This window comes from Diorhabda sublineata, chromosome 1 (assembly GCF_026230105.1).
Source record: "Diorhabda sublineata isolate icDioSubl1.1 chromosome 1, icDioSubl1.1, whole genome shotgun sequence".
Taxonomy (NCBI): domain Eukaryota; kingdom Metazoa; phylum Arthropoda; class Insecta; order Coleoptera; family Chrysomelidae; genus Diorhabda; species Diorhabda sublineata.
This window is the reverse complement of record NC_079474.1, coordinates 33,491,889-33,508,547: the sequence shown is the minus strand read 5'-3', so window position 1 is coordinate 33,508,547 and position 16,659 is coordinate 33,491,889. Positions and strand designations below refer to the sequence as shown.

Genomic DNA, 16,659 nt, shown 5'->3' with positions numbered 1-16,659 from the left:
CAAATTATGATTAAATCTAATCGTAAATTGAAATTGCGTGTGATAGTTGAGGCCGTAAAGGTATCAGAAGGCAGTGTAATTGCAATTATGCATAAACATTTGACCATGAGAAAGTTTTTACTCACAGTCGATCAAAAACAACGTTTTGTTGATTCGAAGAAATGTTTGGCCATGTTTACACGCAATAAATCAGATTTTTTGGTCAATATGTGACAATGGATGAAACATTGATCCATTACTTCACACCAGAATCAAGACTATCATCATCTGAGTGGACTGTAACCAGTGAACTAGATTCGAAGCGTCCACAACAGTCAGCTGAAAAGGTTATGGCTTCAATATTTTAGGATTCCCATGAAATATTGTTCATCGACTTCAAAAAGAAGACAATCAATAACAAATACTACATAGAGTTGTTGGAACGTAAAAATGAAGGAAAAACTATTTCGTATGTCGAAGAAAAAACAACAGTTTCGCCCCGATAATGCACCGATTCACAAGTCGATGGTTATATTGAACAAATTGCTTCCTTATCCACCGTATAGTCCAGATGTGACCCCCAGTGACTACTGACTATTTGCCATATATCAGAAAAATGCTAGTCGATATAGTCCAGTCATTTAAGGTAGTTCGACTAGGAAAATCGAGATACACAGTTATAAAGTCGTTTAAACTTGTTCATCCTAAAAATCCTCTCAAAATTTACATATAATTCGATGTGAGCAACTTTTTTTAGTAAATAACTCGTTTCCTATGAGTTTTACGCTATTTTTATATATAATCAATATTGTAAAGCATTAAATTTTTTACAATTTTTGTTCTAAAAATTTTTTCATACGGTGAATCGTTTCTGAGATAAAGGGCTGAGCGCGCGCGTTTAGATACCCGTTTGAAATCTGGTACTCTCTTAATTACATTTTAATTGTATTCTCGTTTATGCTAATTACATTTTAAGTAGAAAATAATTCAATACATCTCGTTTAAAATCTTTAAAATTTATACCTGGATAAGAAATTCAGCTCAGCTGAAACTGAAGTCTATTTCGAGGTAAAAAGACAAATCCTTCTACAACCGCAGCATAAAGAAGTTTGGAATGATTGTATTGGTCTTGAAGGAGATTACATTGATGGATAAAATTGGTTTTTGGGGAAAAAATGCGTTTTCCTTAGTTAGTCAAACGACTTATTGAGTGATTTATATAAATTTAAATCTATTTGTAGCAAACACGCACAATTTACTATATTAAAAGGTAAATTCCCCTCAACAGATATAGAGATATAGCTGACGGCTGTTCTTGGTTGCCGAAACGTCCATGAATCTACTACATCTTACCCTATAATCCACTCATTGTGCCCATAGTGCGGTTACATTAACTCGATAAATTCGATACGGCCTTCAAACTAACCCTACGTCCTCTAGTATAAGCCCTGCAGACATAATATCGGTTGACTGAAAACTATATCTTCAACTGAGGCAAGTAATTTACATATTTAGTTTGATGTTGTCTTTATGCTTGTCGAGTTTTGAATTAAGCTCCAGTGATGGAAAGTAGAATTCATGTTGTACGTTTTGATTATATCATTGTTTTGATGTGAGGAAAATGATATCAAACTATATAATACGCATTTAGTTTAATAAAGGTTGTTACTGAATGGAATAGATTTACGACGATGGTTCCAGAAGTATCTGGACTAACAAAAACCATCTTCGAAAAGTACAATCAACGATTCTCTATAAAAGCGAGTGTTGGAATATAAATACGTGGAAGAGAAATGTACTAAGAAAGATTTTTAAAGAAGTCTAGGAGCAAAACGAATGAAGAAGAAGAACAAACGCAGAGATCAAGGCACTTTTTAGTTCTGTCTAAGATGTTATACGTCGTCAGAGCAAAAATACCACATCGAAAGAGGCATATAACCAGAATGGACGAATATAGTTTGGTGAAAAGATCCTTATCAAGAGGAGAAAGGACGATAAAGAAAAGAGGGCGTCCACGAGAAAAATCGATAGAAAATTAAGAAACAACAAGAATTGGGATTTGGTGTAAAGCAGCATTAAACAAAAATAGATAGAGCGGCTCCAAGACCTATTAAATTGAACGTAGCCATATTTAAATGAGTCATGTGCATCAAATCGAGTTTCGTTCAAACAACTCATGCAATTTGTTATGAATTTTTCCAATGTTTGATCGAATTTGATTTCTTAACATCGTTGGCATCGTCGTCAATTATCAGTCAAGAATATACCATCAAAAACAACTCAGTTCTTCTAGTTTAAAAGATTGTGAGATCCATGTAAGTTGTAATTTTGATACTTGATACTACCAACAACGAATTTTCTTAAAATCTAACTTCTTGATAGTTTCAGCTATAGTTTTTCTCAAAGTCCAATCCCTGTCTATTTGAGTCTTTTTTGGAGGCTTTGATGTAACAATTTTCGACAAATCTGGACAGTAAATGCTTCTTACTGTATTATAGTCACTAATTGAAGATTTCGGCGTCGATATTAATTAGATGTAGACTTGTAAGTTCCACGTAAGCTTGACCGTATGTGAATACTGCAGAACCGATATCCATCAGCGCATTATTCTGAATTAACCCTTGACTTTTGTGTATAATTATAACATAACTGAACACTGTTATCAAAATTTAAAACTTCCATGTCTACTAAAAGGGTCTTAAAGTTTTAATGATGGATCGATCAGTGGGTAACTTTGAGTTGTTATAATTCTTAAACTACTAATTCAAATTGGACGAAATTTGAAATATACCGTGTTTATGCAATGCTTACTTGGTTACTAGAAATACAGACTTCTAGTTTGATCCTTAACGAAGTTATAAGGGGGTCGAAAATGTCCTGTTTCGGGAAAGGATGGACTGCACAGTTTAATTAGGTCATTCCAATTATGTGAGTTTTGTACAAATGAATGAATGAATTTAATTTCCTCAGTACGGAATCAAAAATTTTGAAATATTATCCAAAATGTTCTTAAAAACACTAAAAGCAATATCAATCATGTCGATGTATTGAGGTCAATTCAATATATTGCTAGCATTTTATTTCACGTCATTTTGGAAAAGATTGATGATAATTTTACGTACAGATTTTTTTTAATACGTTGCAATCTGTTTTTCGCTTCTATGGGTATCCACATATTAACTAATCAATCTTAATCTTTTTGCTTTTACTTTCAGTTGCTGGGTTTCATATGGTTTTATATTTATTCAGTTATATTTTAAGTTAAAATATTCTCTATTATTGAAAGTACTGGAGATAAAGCTCTCGGTTTACAATACCGTGTATATTAAATTAAACTAGTAGTGTCGTGAATACGACGGTAACTATTTATACCATTCCATTCATTTGTGGAGTTATACGGAAAGCTTCTCTTATCATTATAACGAATAGAAAATATATTAAATGCATTCCAACAATTCAAACAAAAAAATTCTTTGTTATACGAAATTTACGTCGGAAATTGTGGCTTGAAATAAACCACGGACTACGTAGAACAGGGACGGCTTATGCCGAAGAACTAAAACTTAATTTAAATAATGATAATCTGAATATTTCTTGATGATAACGTTGATATGTTGAATAATAATCTAGTTTCCGATTCACGCAGTATTATTTATCTAGGATGTAAGAACGTGTTCTACGCGCTCTTTCTATGACCTACATTGATTCACGTTACAGGGTGCTTCTGGGTATGAAAATAAAAATATGAGAGCGAATAGATGACGCGAAAATAATGCTGAGACATTTCTCGTTTCTGAGTTATAGGTCTTTGAAGTTACGAAATAGAAACTCTAGAAATATTTTCTAAATTATACGTATTATTCTCGTTTCCGGGGTTTTAGGTTATCGCAGAGATGTTATGTCTATCAAACAGACATGGTTGAAACTCGTTTTTAAAACTTTCAGTTATGGAAACTGGGTCGAAAAACAACTAGAAACTTGAAACAAAGAACATTCTAAGGAAACTTTTCCAATACAATATGGTTTCGTTGAATGATATAACTACGCTAGAAATTCATATCATATGCTTATTAAAAATAGTATACGAGGTCTGAACGAAAAATAATGTATGTAGAGACAAATAGTAACGAGTTTGAACAGCTTCTGACTTCTCAGTCTGCTGAATTAATAGATTTTTCATTTATACTTTATAATCATGGCGATTTTTGTTGATGATAATGCAAGATCACATTGAGTGCGGTGGTCGTACCAAAAATAGCCCTTCTATCCAGACCGTCTGGTCCAAATCTCATAAAGCATGCTTGGTATCAGCTTTTGATGACGATAAACTATGCAAAAACTTCTTCCAGAGCTTTGAGCATAAATAACGGACACTATATGCGACAAAATATACCAAGAAGATGTGCTGGAAATAGAGATCTCACAGAATATTAGCCGTTGCTCAATTTACACACGTCATAACTTGTTAAAACTAGGCTCTAATTCTATGAAAACCAATTTTTCATAGTACATTTTCGTAATAAATAGTATGAAGTACGATAAATACCAAATTCTTGCATTATTGAGACACAAAAGAAATTTGAAAACGCAGTACGAAATTTGTTGCATCTAAATGCAAATAATGGTTTTGCCAAGGTCTCAAAAAGCTTGCCGAACACCATAAAATACGATGGGATATATAAGAAGTCGTTGAGAAGATCTTCATTTGAATGTTTATTTTCTATTAAGCTAAATTTAGCTGTATTTAAGCTATTTTGTTGATTTAAACTATTACTATTATTGCTAGTATGAACGATCCCAAAATAATTAACGATCCAATAGAAAAAAAATTCTTTCCTCTGATAGATCGAACGGGATCGAACTCGCAATAATACAATGGGAGATTTTAGAATTAATGTGATTATGGATTATTTGATAATACCTTTTGTATAATGTGAATCTAATTCTAATTTTTTTTGTTTCATGCACTTCTTCAACGACATTTTCGGATTGGCAACGAATAGAGCTCAATTAGAGTGAGTATTAAACATGTTTTATGACAACATATTGTGTGAAGCTTTCAATTTATATTAAAGCATATTGGAAGAGGTTGAAAATGTTATTTTCCAATCGAAAAATTCACTTCTCGTTAAAAATGCTCATACCTTCCTGGGAAATTATCAGCGGTTGATTTAATAAGATTTATACTGGAAATTTAAATATTTGTCAGTACGTGTTGCTACCTAAATGAAAACCCCCAACTGGAATCTCTGTAATACGATAATAAATCAGTAGAATAACGCGATGGTAACCAGCGACATCTATTTGAATTATGAGAATGTGGATATAAATTTAATAACTTCGAGAACCGCGTCGAGAAAATTTATACAAATATTGTTCGTTTTATGATTAGAACGGTAAAATTAAACAAAAATTTTAACCCGAAATATTTTTAATTATCAAGAATAGAAACTGCAAATACTACTTACAAAAAGATCCACTATTCCCAGGTAAAAACTAAATCTGACAACTATGTAAAAACTTTTGTAATATCGTCCACACTACAATTAAAATTTTTTACGCCCATGTCTATAAACGTCAAAAATCGCACTGTCAACGTTCCTTGTAAATGACATTTAACAATAACATGACATCTCATAACATACACGAACGTTTTGAGAAGAAAACTTCTTGGTTTAATTAAATTACAAACAAATTTATATTTACTTACGACTTTATTTGATCTATTTACACAAATTTCCTCAATTAAAAAACATTAAACATTTTAGCATTAGCGAGATATATTTAGGATTGAAAAAGTGATGCCCCTAAATGTAGGCAACACATTATGCAATTTCTAAATATGACACGTTTTCTTAAGTATCATAAATTTTTATTTAATGGAAGAAAATGAATGGGCGTAGAAAAAGTCTAGTACGTTACACGAGTTGTAAGCCCATTACGCATATAAATACGTTACATAACCTCTAATCGAACACAATCCTAAGTACCTAAAGAAAATATTTTTAATAAATATAAAAACGCTGTAAAGAGAAAAATTTTAACGATCACAGCTTTCACGATAAAATACATTTGTTGCCTAGGAAATGAGCAATTTGCAAGTAAAATCAAATCCAAATTACTCTGATAGGATCAAGTCCACAGTGGACGTTCGACTTTGGAAATAACCTAATAAAAACATCAAAAATAAATTGATATATCTTTTTTAAAAATTGTTTTTCGTTATATAATTTCAAAACTTTATGTTTTAATCAAATAGTAATGGAGATTGAGTAAGTTAATTATTTATCGTAGGACAACAGGAAGTCCTCAAGCCAAATCACCAGCAGGCAGCAGTCAGGGGGCACTTCCTCCAGAAGCGAGAACACCCACCGCTTCTTCCAAAGGGGCACTCCAAAATGTCAAGGGGGACCACCCATCGGTAAGCCAGGATGTAAGCATGATCTGTTCTCTATTACTATGCTAGATTATAAAGTAGACATTAATAAACATATTTCAAAATGCTTCAACTGAATCTAATTTATTCAATGTCTACTTGTAAAAATATGTGAGCCAATTATTTATGTTATTTTTTTATACACGACGTACTTGTCGCCATTCAAAAATATATATAAAAAACAGCTAAAAATCAAACTCATAAATTTTAATAAACATATGTATGCAACCAACATTCCAATACACTGCAATGCCGGCAACCAGCATTACATGTCGTTAAATATAAGTACGTCGTTTTCTAAAATAATAAAAAATTATCGGCTCACAAAACTCGACTTTCTTCCGTTGCTCGATTGTTGATAAATGTTAATGTTGTTTTTGTTATTAATACCGTACTGGATTGCCTTTCGAAAAATACCGTTTATATTATGTAACTCCTGTGTGAAGTATAAACTACGTATAGATATCTACGTTTTTTACGACCGTTGATTTTATTGCCAGTCTCCTCAATCTTTATGGGTCGAAATGATAATATATTCGCCATTAAGGATGCTGTTAATGTAAAGTAAGCTATACACACTACGGTCCACCGGAGAAGTTATCTGTAAAAGTTTGCCTGCGCAGGTCAACCGTACGAACGTACACTCCTTGTCTATTCCTACAGATGTTCCGGTTTATCTGCGCAGGCGTTCCTGCACGTGTTGACCTCTCCGGTGAAAGGTAACGTGTGAGTTAACCATAATAGAATCTTGAAACTACAATCACAATATTTCCACTTGGAAGTTATATCAACACGTTGGGTCATAAAACTGGATATTTTCCATCTAAAATTCAGTTCTGACCTAGGAATGAAATAAAACATCATTGTTACAGTTCTCAAACGTCAATTTATTCTTTTTTTTTATAACACATGTTTTGAATTTCCATTGTTGACAGTAAAATGGAATATTGTTTAAAACGTTTCTAATTTGATAAAATCTATGTAAACTATTTTCTTTAGTTAGAAAAAAAAACGCTACAATTGAATGTGGACTTCGACGTGAACGTTTTATCGATGTTTGAATTGTCGAATATGTGGTAGATATGTAAATATTAGGTTTATGTAGATATAAATGTTGATGTATACGAATGTTTGTATTGATGTTGCATTGGGTATTATCGTTATCTAATTGATGTTCAATTCATTAAAAAAATAATAATAATCATAATTTGTTTCATCAGTAAAACAAAATGATTTACAATTATTCTTCATAATTTTCAATTATTATGGTCAAGCATGATCGTGGTTGGTATACAATTGAAAAAGAGGTACTATACAGGGTGTAGCGGGAGTATTACAAGCATTGGCGATTAGAGTTGTATTAAAAAATTCAGTTCATATATTTTCATTATAAATGGAGCATTTCTGATTATACCGGAAGTAGGCTTCATTTTGCGTATTTTAAATATAAATTGGTACATTTGGACCTATTTTTAAATAATATTAAAATGAAAATGGAGATAATACCGAGGCTAGGCATAATTTTCCTTATTTTAAATGGAAATTGAAGCTTTTTTATTTGTTTGAATTCTGTATAAATGAAATAAAATGTTTATGAAATATCTAAATGGAGAATTTCCGGTTATACCGGAAATAGGCTTCATTTTGTTTATTCTAGTTGGAAAATAATACTTTTTGTTCTATTATCAAATTCTGGCCAACAATTTGACTGAAATTTGAGTGAAAATCCAAGAAATATAGCATTTCCAGTGATACTAGAAATAAGTGTAATGTTACTTGTTTTTATTGGAAATTGGAATTTTTTGTTTCATTTTTCAATTCTTCATAAAATTTGACATGAACCTTGATCGAAATAGAGCATATCCGGTTATACCGGAAATAGGTTCCATTTTGCTATTTTACACAAAAATGAGTATTTCCGATTTTATTTCCAAATCCCGCAAAAAAATTTGAATAAAATTTCAGTGGGATACTAAAAATAGAGTATTTCCGGTTATACCGGAAGTGGGCTTCATTTTGCGGATTTCATATGGAAATTGGTGCTTTTCGTTTTATTTTTGAATTCTGCATAAGATTTCAAAAGAAATTTGGGTATTATATCAAAAATAAAGCATTTTTTTGAATATTCTTCCAAAATATCCTAATAAATAACGGTATTCACTTCAGTGTACTAGATAGAATTTAATCAAATTAAATCCTTTCTGTCGTAATCAAAGGAAAACTATTCTTAAGACAAATTTACTTATGAGCTTTTCACGTTTTATCTTTAAACTGTTCAGTAATTAATTAAGAATGCTTTTGAACGTTAACTATTCTAACCATGTTAATTTGTTAAAAATAAATTAAATCAAATGAACGCATTCGCTTTTTATTTCAGTATATAGAAAGAAAATCGAGAAGCATACGAATAAAAATCGATTCTACAAAAGAAACAAAAGAATACTCAAATTTATTTTATAAATAAAAAGAATTTCAAACTGTGGCGTTTACCCAAAGATATAGTGACGTCTCAGTGTTTTTTATAAACAAAATATGTAACATTGCAGTTTATCTGTACCTAAATATAAGTAAAACAAAAAGAGTCTCAATCTGTGGAGTTTACTCAAAGAAATGTTGACGTCTCAGTGTTTTTTATAAACAAAATATGTAACATTGCAGTTTATCTGGAACTAAATATAAGTAAAACAAAAAGAGTCTCAATCTGTGGAGTTTAGTCAAAGAAATATTGACGTCTCAGTGTTTTTTATAAACAAAATATGTAACATTGCAGTTTATCTGTAACTCAATATAAGTTAAACAAAAAGAGTCTCAATCTGTGGAGTTTACTCAAAGAAATGTTGACGTCTCAGTGTTTTTTATAAACAAAATATGTAACATTGCAGTTTATCTGTACCTAAATATAAGTAAAACAAAAAGAGTCTCAATCTGTGGAGTTTACTCAAAGAAATATTGACGTCTCAGTGTTTTTTATAAACAAAATATGTAACATTGCAGTTTATCTGTACCTAAATATAAGTAAAACAAAAAGAGCCTCAATCTGTGGAGTTTACTCAAAGAAATATTGACGTCTCAGTGTTTTTTATAAACAAAATATGTAACATTGCAGTTTATCTGTACCTAAATATAAGTAAAACAAAAAGAGTCTCAATCTGTGGAGTTTACTCAAAGAAATGTTGACGTCTCAGTGTTTTTTATAAACAAAATATGTAACATTGCAGTTTATCTGTACCTAAATATAAGTAAAACAAAAAGAGCCTCAATCTGTGGAGTTTACTCAAAGAAATATTGACGTCTCAGTGTTTTTTATAAACAAAATATGTAACATTGCAGTTTATCTGTAACTCAATATAAGTAAAACAAATAGAGTCTCAATCTGTGGAGTTTAATCAAAGAAATATTGACGTCTCAGTGAGTTTTATAAACAAAATATGTAACATTGCAGTTTATCTGGAACTAAATATAAGTAAAACAAAAAGAGTCTCAATCTGTGGAGTTTACTCAAAGAAATATTGCCGTCTCAGTGTTTTTTATAAACAAAATATGTAACATTGCAGTTTATCTGTAACTCAATATAAGTTAAACAAAAAGAGTCTCAATCTGTGGAGTTTACTCAAAGAAATATTGCCGTCTCAGTGTTTTTTATAAACAAAATATGTAACATTGCAGTTTATCTGTAACTCAATATAAGTAAAACAAATAGAGTCTCAATCTGTGGAGTTTAATCAAAGAAATATTGACGTCTCAGTGAGTTTTATAAACAAAATATGTAACATTGCAGTTTATCTGGAACTCAATATAAGTAAAACAAATAGTCTCAATCTGTGGAGTTTAATCAAAGAAATATTGACATCTCAGTGTTTTTTATAAACAAAATATGTAACATTGCAGTTTATCTGTACCTAAATATAAGTAAAACAAAAAGAGTCTCAATCTGTGGAGTTTAGTCAAAGAAATATTGACTTCTCAGTGTTTTTTATAAACAAAATATGTAACATTGCAGTTTATCTGTACCTAAATATAAGTAAAACAAAAAGAGTCTCAATCTGTGGAGTTTACTCAAAGAAATGTTGACGTCTCAGTGAGTTTTATAAACAAAATATGTAACATTGCAGTTTATCTGGAACTAAATATAAGTAAAACAAAAAGAGTCTCAATCTGTGGAGTTTACTCAAAGAAATATTGACGTCTCAGTGTTTTTTATAAACAAAATATGTAACATTGCAGTTTATCTGTAACTCAATATAAGTAAAACAAATAGAGTCTCAATCTGTGGAGTTTAATCAAAGAAATATTGACGTCTCAGTGAGTTTTATAAACAAAATATGTAACATTGCAGTTTATCTGGAACTAAAGATAAGTAAAACAAAAAGAGTCTCAATCTGTGGAGTTTACTCAAAGAAATATTGACGTCTCAGTGTTTTTTATAAACAAAATATGTAACATTGCAGTTTATCTGTAACTCAATATAAGTTAAACAAAAAGAGTCTCAATCTGTGGAGTTTACTCAAAGAAATATTGACGTCTCAGTGAGTTTTATAAACAAAATATGTAACATTGCAGTTTATCTGGAACTCAATATAAGTAAAACAAATAGAGTCTCAATCTGTGGAGTTTAATCAAAGAAATATTGACGTCTCAGTGAGTTTTATAAACAAAATATGTAACATTGCAGTTTATCTGGAACTAAATATAAGTAAAACAAAAAGAGTCTCAATCTGTGGAGTTTACTCAAAGAAATATTGACGTCTCAGTGTTTTTTATAAACAAAATATGTAACATTGCAGTTTATCTGTAACTCAATATAAGTTAAACAAAAAGAGTCTCAATCTGTGGAGTTTACTCAAAGAAATATTGACGTCTCAGTGAGTTTTATAAACAAAATATGTAACATTGCAGTTTATCTGGAACTCAATATAAGTAAAACAAATAGAGTCTCAATCTGTGGAGTTTAATCAAAGAAATATTGACGTCTCAGTGAGTTTTATAAACAAAATATGTAACATTGCAGTTTATCTGGAACTAAATATAAGTAAAACAAAAAGAGTCTCAATCTGTGGAGTTTACTCAAAGAAATATTGACGTCTCAGTGTTTTTTATAAACAAAATATGTAACATTGCAGTTTATCTGTAACTCAATATAAGTTAAACAAAAAGAGTCTCAATCTGTGGAGTTTACTCAAAGAAATATTGACGTCTCAGTGTTTTTTATAAACAAAATATGTAACATTGCAGTTTATCTGTAACTCAATATAAGTAAAACAAATAGAGTCTCAATCTGTGGAGTTTAATCAAAGAAATATTGACGTCTCAGTGAGTTTTATAAACAAAATATGTAACATTGCAGTTTATCTGGAACTAAAGATAAGTAAAACAAAAAGAGTCTCAATCTGTGGAGTTTACTCAAAGAAATATTGACGTCTCAGTGTTTTTTATAAACAAAATATGTAACATTGCAGTTTATCTGGAACTAAAGATAAGTAAAACAAAAAGAGTCTCAATCTGTGGAGTTTAATCAAAGAAATATTGACGTCTCAGTGTTTTTTATAAACAAAATATGTAACATTGCAGTTTATCTGGAACTAAAGATAAGTAAAACAAAAAAAGTCTCAATCTGTGGAGTTTACTCAAAGAAATATTGACGTCTCAGTGTTTTTTATAAACAAAATATGTAACATTGCAGTTTATCTGTAACTCAATATAAGTTAAACAAAAAGAGTCTCAATCTGTGGAGTTTACTCAAAGAAATATTGACGTCTCAGTGAGTTTTATAAACAAAATATGTAACATTGCAGTTTATCTGGAACTCAATATAAGTAAAACAAATAGAGTCTCAATCTGTGGAGTTTAATCAAAGAAATATTGACGTCTCAGTGAGTTTTATAAACAAAATATGTAACATTGCAGTTTATCTGGAACTAAATATAAGTAAAACAAAAAGAGTCTCAATCTGTGGAGTTTACTCAAAGAAATATTGACGTCTCAGTGTTTTTTATAAACAAAATATGTAACATTGCAGTTTATCTGTAACTCAATATAAGTTAAACAAAAAGAGTCTCAATCTGTGGAGTTTACTCAAAGAAATATTGACGTCTCAGTGTTTTTTATAAACAAAATATGTAACATTGCAGTTTATCTGGAACTAAAGATAAGTAAAACAGAAAGAGTCTCAATCTGTGGAGTTTACTCAAAGAAATATTGACGTCTCAGTGTTTTTTATAAACAAAATATGTAACATTGCAGTTTATCTGTAACTCAATATAAGTAAAACAAATAGAGTCTCAATCTGTGGAGTTTAATCAAAGAAATATTGACGTCTCAGTGAGTTTTATAAACAAAATATGTAACATTGCAGTTTATCTGTTTCTGAATATAAGTAAAACTTTCCATATTCAATATTCATAATCGTTGTTTGCATAAAACTGTACAAAATAAACAAAAATAGAAACAATCACGTTCAATATGTACAGTGGAGGCCTAGAAATAGTAAAAATATCAATATTAATGAGAATAGTTTGATCTAACTTGGATGGTGCGTCGGGATTTGTCTTACAAGGGTGATTAAGATTTATAACTCATAATATACGATAAAAATTGTACAGTTTAATAAATCGCTAAGTAAGAAAATATCCAACCAAATTATTTTACATTTTCATTAGGTTTCGCGATGACGCGATGTGCCCTTAAGGTTTGAAACAAAAACCGAACTGACTTTAATTTAATTAAAATTAAAATTAATTTAGTTGACACAAATTTAGCCAACGGTTCAAAATTCGTGCCGGCAAAATAAATCGGATCTTTAATTATTTTTTTCTTAATTAACGATTCTCTAGTCATGAAAAATTAATCCGCTAACTTATATTTCACCAAAAGAAACTTGTTTTTCATTGTTTTCCATACACAATCGAGATTTAAAGCAGTTTTCCGGTTGCTGTGTTGTTGTCTCAAAACATCGTTAATTTCGTTGAGTTGACAGTTAAATTTGAGGATATGTGTTGTTGAAAATATATTTCATTTGGAAAATTATTTGGAATTGTGGGAAAATAACAACTGAATATATAAGTAAAAGTTTTTTTTTCAACCTCCGATGGGCTGTAAACAGAAGACTCCAAGTCACCGCTTCATTTTAGGGAAAAGTTGAAAATCATTCTGTGCTAGGTGTTCGAAAATGTCCCTTTGAAATTGAGTTATCACAAAGTTTCACAATATGAATCTGCATTAATTGGAACTAAAAAAACTTGCCATATACTTACGGGTTCATAAGAATCTTTTAGAACCTATTGGAGGGTGTTTGCATCTATTATTGTGATGGATTTCCAAAAACCTTCTCCATCAGTACTACAACGGTCGAAAAACTCCAAAGCTGCAGCCACTCGGCCAATTTTGTGGTTATATCAAAGTACCAGGCAGATATTTAAACTTCCGAATATTGCATCGATAATTCACTTTCGAGTTTCCTCAACTGCTTGGTCATTTTGAACAGATTTGCGACTTCGACTCCCTTCATCACGAACATCTATATCGTCGTCAGTTAAAGAACTTTTGAACCAGCTGGATTCCTGACCATCTTTGTAGGTTGAAAAAAAAATAAATCTTGTATTTTTGATGAAAAACCAAACAAAAACTCATTAATTTGTTTTTTCTCTTAACCAAACCAAACGTTTCTGTAACCAAAGAATCGTTTTCAGGATCTTTGGTCCAAACTAACTTAATTTTTGATCTCTGGAGACGATGCTGTTAATTCACATTAGTTCAAGGCGAGACATAAATGTAAATAGTGTTTTCAAAGAGCAACTTGAGAGTCGATTTGTACATTTTTTACTATTATGCGATTTTATTTTTCTCTTACAGATGGCATTTCTTCAAAATCGCTCAATATCGTTGGTGGACATGTACATTGACAATTCTGAACCTTCAGAAAACGTTGGGCAGATACATTTTTCCTTGGAGTATGACTTTCAAAACACAACGCTCATTCTTAGAATAATACAGGTAAGTTGCAATACGTAATCATGGTAAATAATTTTGTTATAATCACGTCCAGTTTCTTTGCGACAACTACATATTCATTTCTGACTTCATTTTTATTAATAACTTCATTTAGACGACTCTACTAACTATTGCATTCAACTAACTTACATATTATATACTGAAACGTTTTTTTTCTTATTTACTTCCTCAATTTATATATACATCAACACTAAATACAATAAACTATTCACTAATACTTATTACTGAACACTTAACATACTAATTTATTTAAATACACGTGTACTTTTTACAATTCCGATTCACTACGACATCGGATGATTTACTGACTACTACGGCTGTTAGAGACTCGTTTATATACATCATAATCTTATCCAGAATGTTCGAAATCTCTAATTTGCCGTAAACAAATAAAAACGGTGATGTCATAATTTGAACAACTTATAAAAACAATACAAAGAAACGTTGACGTATAAAAAAACTTTATATTCTATTCATATAATACAATAGGACCGGCTTCACGGTCTATGTCAGTTTGTTACACAAAGAAACAGTTTTATCAATCCAGACATCTGCGAGGCTACCATTAGGTTGAGCTAAATAAGACTAGTATCCAAACTCTATATAGAACCGAACAGTCTACGCCAAAACCTTCATAAAGTCAGGATTCTACAAAGGAAATTGTTCCAAGTCATCAGGATAAGTTATGAACTATCAACTTCAAGAGAACCTCACTTGACACAAAGTGATTTAAACGATTTAGGACGTGATTTGAATCTGTCTAAAAAACTTTCAGTAATTTTCTTTGTGAACCCGTGTCGTGTCCTTTGACCTGTCTCGCCCTCTCGTAATGCGAGAATTATCTACGCCACCCTTTAGGGAAATCGTTGACCTGCATATCCTACCGCATAAATATAAAAATGTATGACTGATATTTCAATATGGAACCGCGTGGAAACTAAAATTCCAGTCGTATAACGACACAAACAGACGTTCATTTCGTGAAAAAAATTGTTACTGAAACCCATCATTCCACGAAAAAAAAATCACGTACTTCAATTATGGAAAAAACACATTAAAGGGTGGTTTGAAAAATTAATGTCGTTTCCAGACAGAGACAGTCTCGTCCAATTCACTTTTGATGATTTAAACAATACTGGTTCTCTTTTTGAAAGTACAACAATGGTGTTTAAAAAAAATGGAAACCCATAAACCCAAACTTCTTAATTGCCCACCCAGTACAAGATGCAATGAAAAAGTTAACGTTCAATGTAGTCCCACAACTTCTGGGATTGTATTCATTTGGTAAGGAACGTTTTATGAGAAGGATTAATTATTTAAAAGTATTTTTAGCAACAAATGTGTGAACCTTCTATCGTTCAATAACAGATTTTTTCATTAGAATCAAATTATTATCGAATACATTCATTCCCTGCTTCTATTTAGGTATTTTGATTCTGTGCTTGCTAAACAACAAAAGAAAACACTCGATATGATTCATTGAAAATTCTTCGCAGTTAAAAACTTCCATTTTGGCTTTTGGTATGTCGCCAAAAGGGCGAACAGACTTCGCTAATGGAAAACGATCAATGGGCAATCAGGTGTAACTCGTAATTTTTTCGCACTTCGTTGATTAATCGATTCCAACTACACCCAGTTCTCTCCTGTCTCTAATCAATTTTTTCTACCTTGTTTTTCATTCGTGACAGAATTCATAACAAGCAATTATTTTTCATAATTCATCACCTTGAACGTGAAATGAATATTACGAACGCTACATTAGAAAAAGAGAGAAAGTTAATGAGACTGAAATATTTCAAATAAAAATAGCAAAGTTAATATTTTAGTTAATCCTACTTACTTAAAAGCTTTAACAGTGAGTAAATATGGATATTGGTTTGTTTTTTTAGAAAAAAATTTGCAACAGAGCAAATCCAACAAGTAAAAACCGGTTTACAGCAAGTAACCTCAACGCAATGCATTGTCATTTCTTTTTCGTTCATGAAAAAAGGAGAAGCAAAATCCATTTTATACAAAAATCATTGAGCAGTAGTTCACTCATATCCATATGAAAATCTTTGGATTTGGAAGTAGAATGAACCATTTCATTTTGAAGATTCTTGTACTGAAAACCATACAGATCTATTTATAGGAAGATTCTTGGATAAAGAAGAAGAACAGAAACAGAAATAGAATCTTCTATATTATCATTGTTGAAATTATTGTCCTATCTAGTATGTAATTTCGAATGGTGTCCC

The 16,659-nt window shown here is 30.8% G+C and overlaps 1 protein-coding gene across 7 annotated transcripts in view; it reads left to right on the top strand.

The window, feature by feature from the left end:
• Positions 1–16,659, top strand: part of LOC130446291 (synaptotagmin-7) — a 263,793-nt gene that overhangs the window by 232,833 nt on the left and 14,301 nt on the right. For 6 of the 7 annotated variants that reach the window (XR_008910147.1, XM_056782487.1, XM_056782778.1 and 3 more), the window contains 3 exons: positions 4,983–4,994; positions 6,274–6,412; positions 14,264–14,404. Coding sequence is in view for 6 of the 7 variants with exons in the window: in XM_056782487.1 (XP_056638465.1) it covers positions 4,983–4,994; positions 6,274–6,412; positions 14,264–14,404 (292 nt within the window). In the remaining variant the exon portion in view is untranslated. The remainder of the gene's footprint in view (positions 1–4,982; positions 4,995–6,273; positions 6,413–14,263; positions 14,405–16,659) is intronic. The other variant, XM_056782697.1, reaches the window with a different exon arrangement.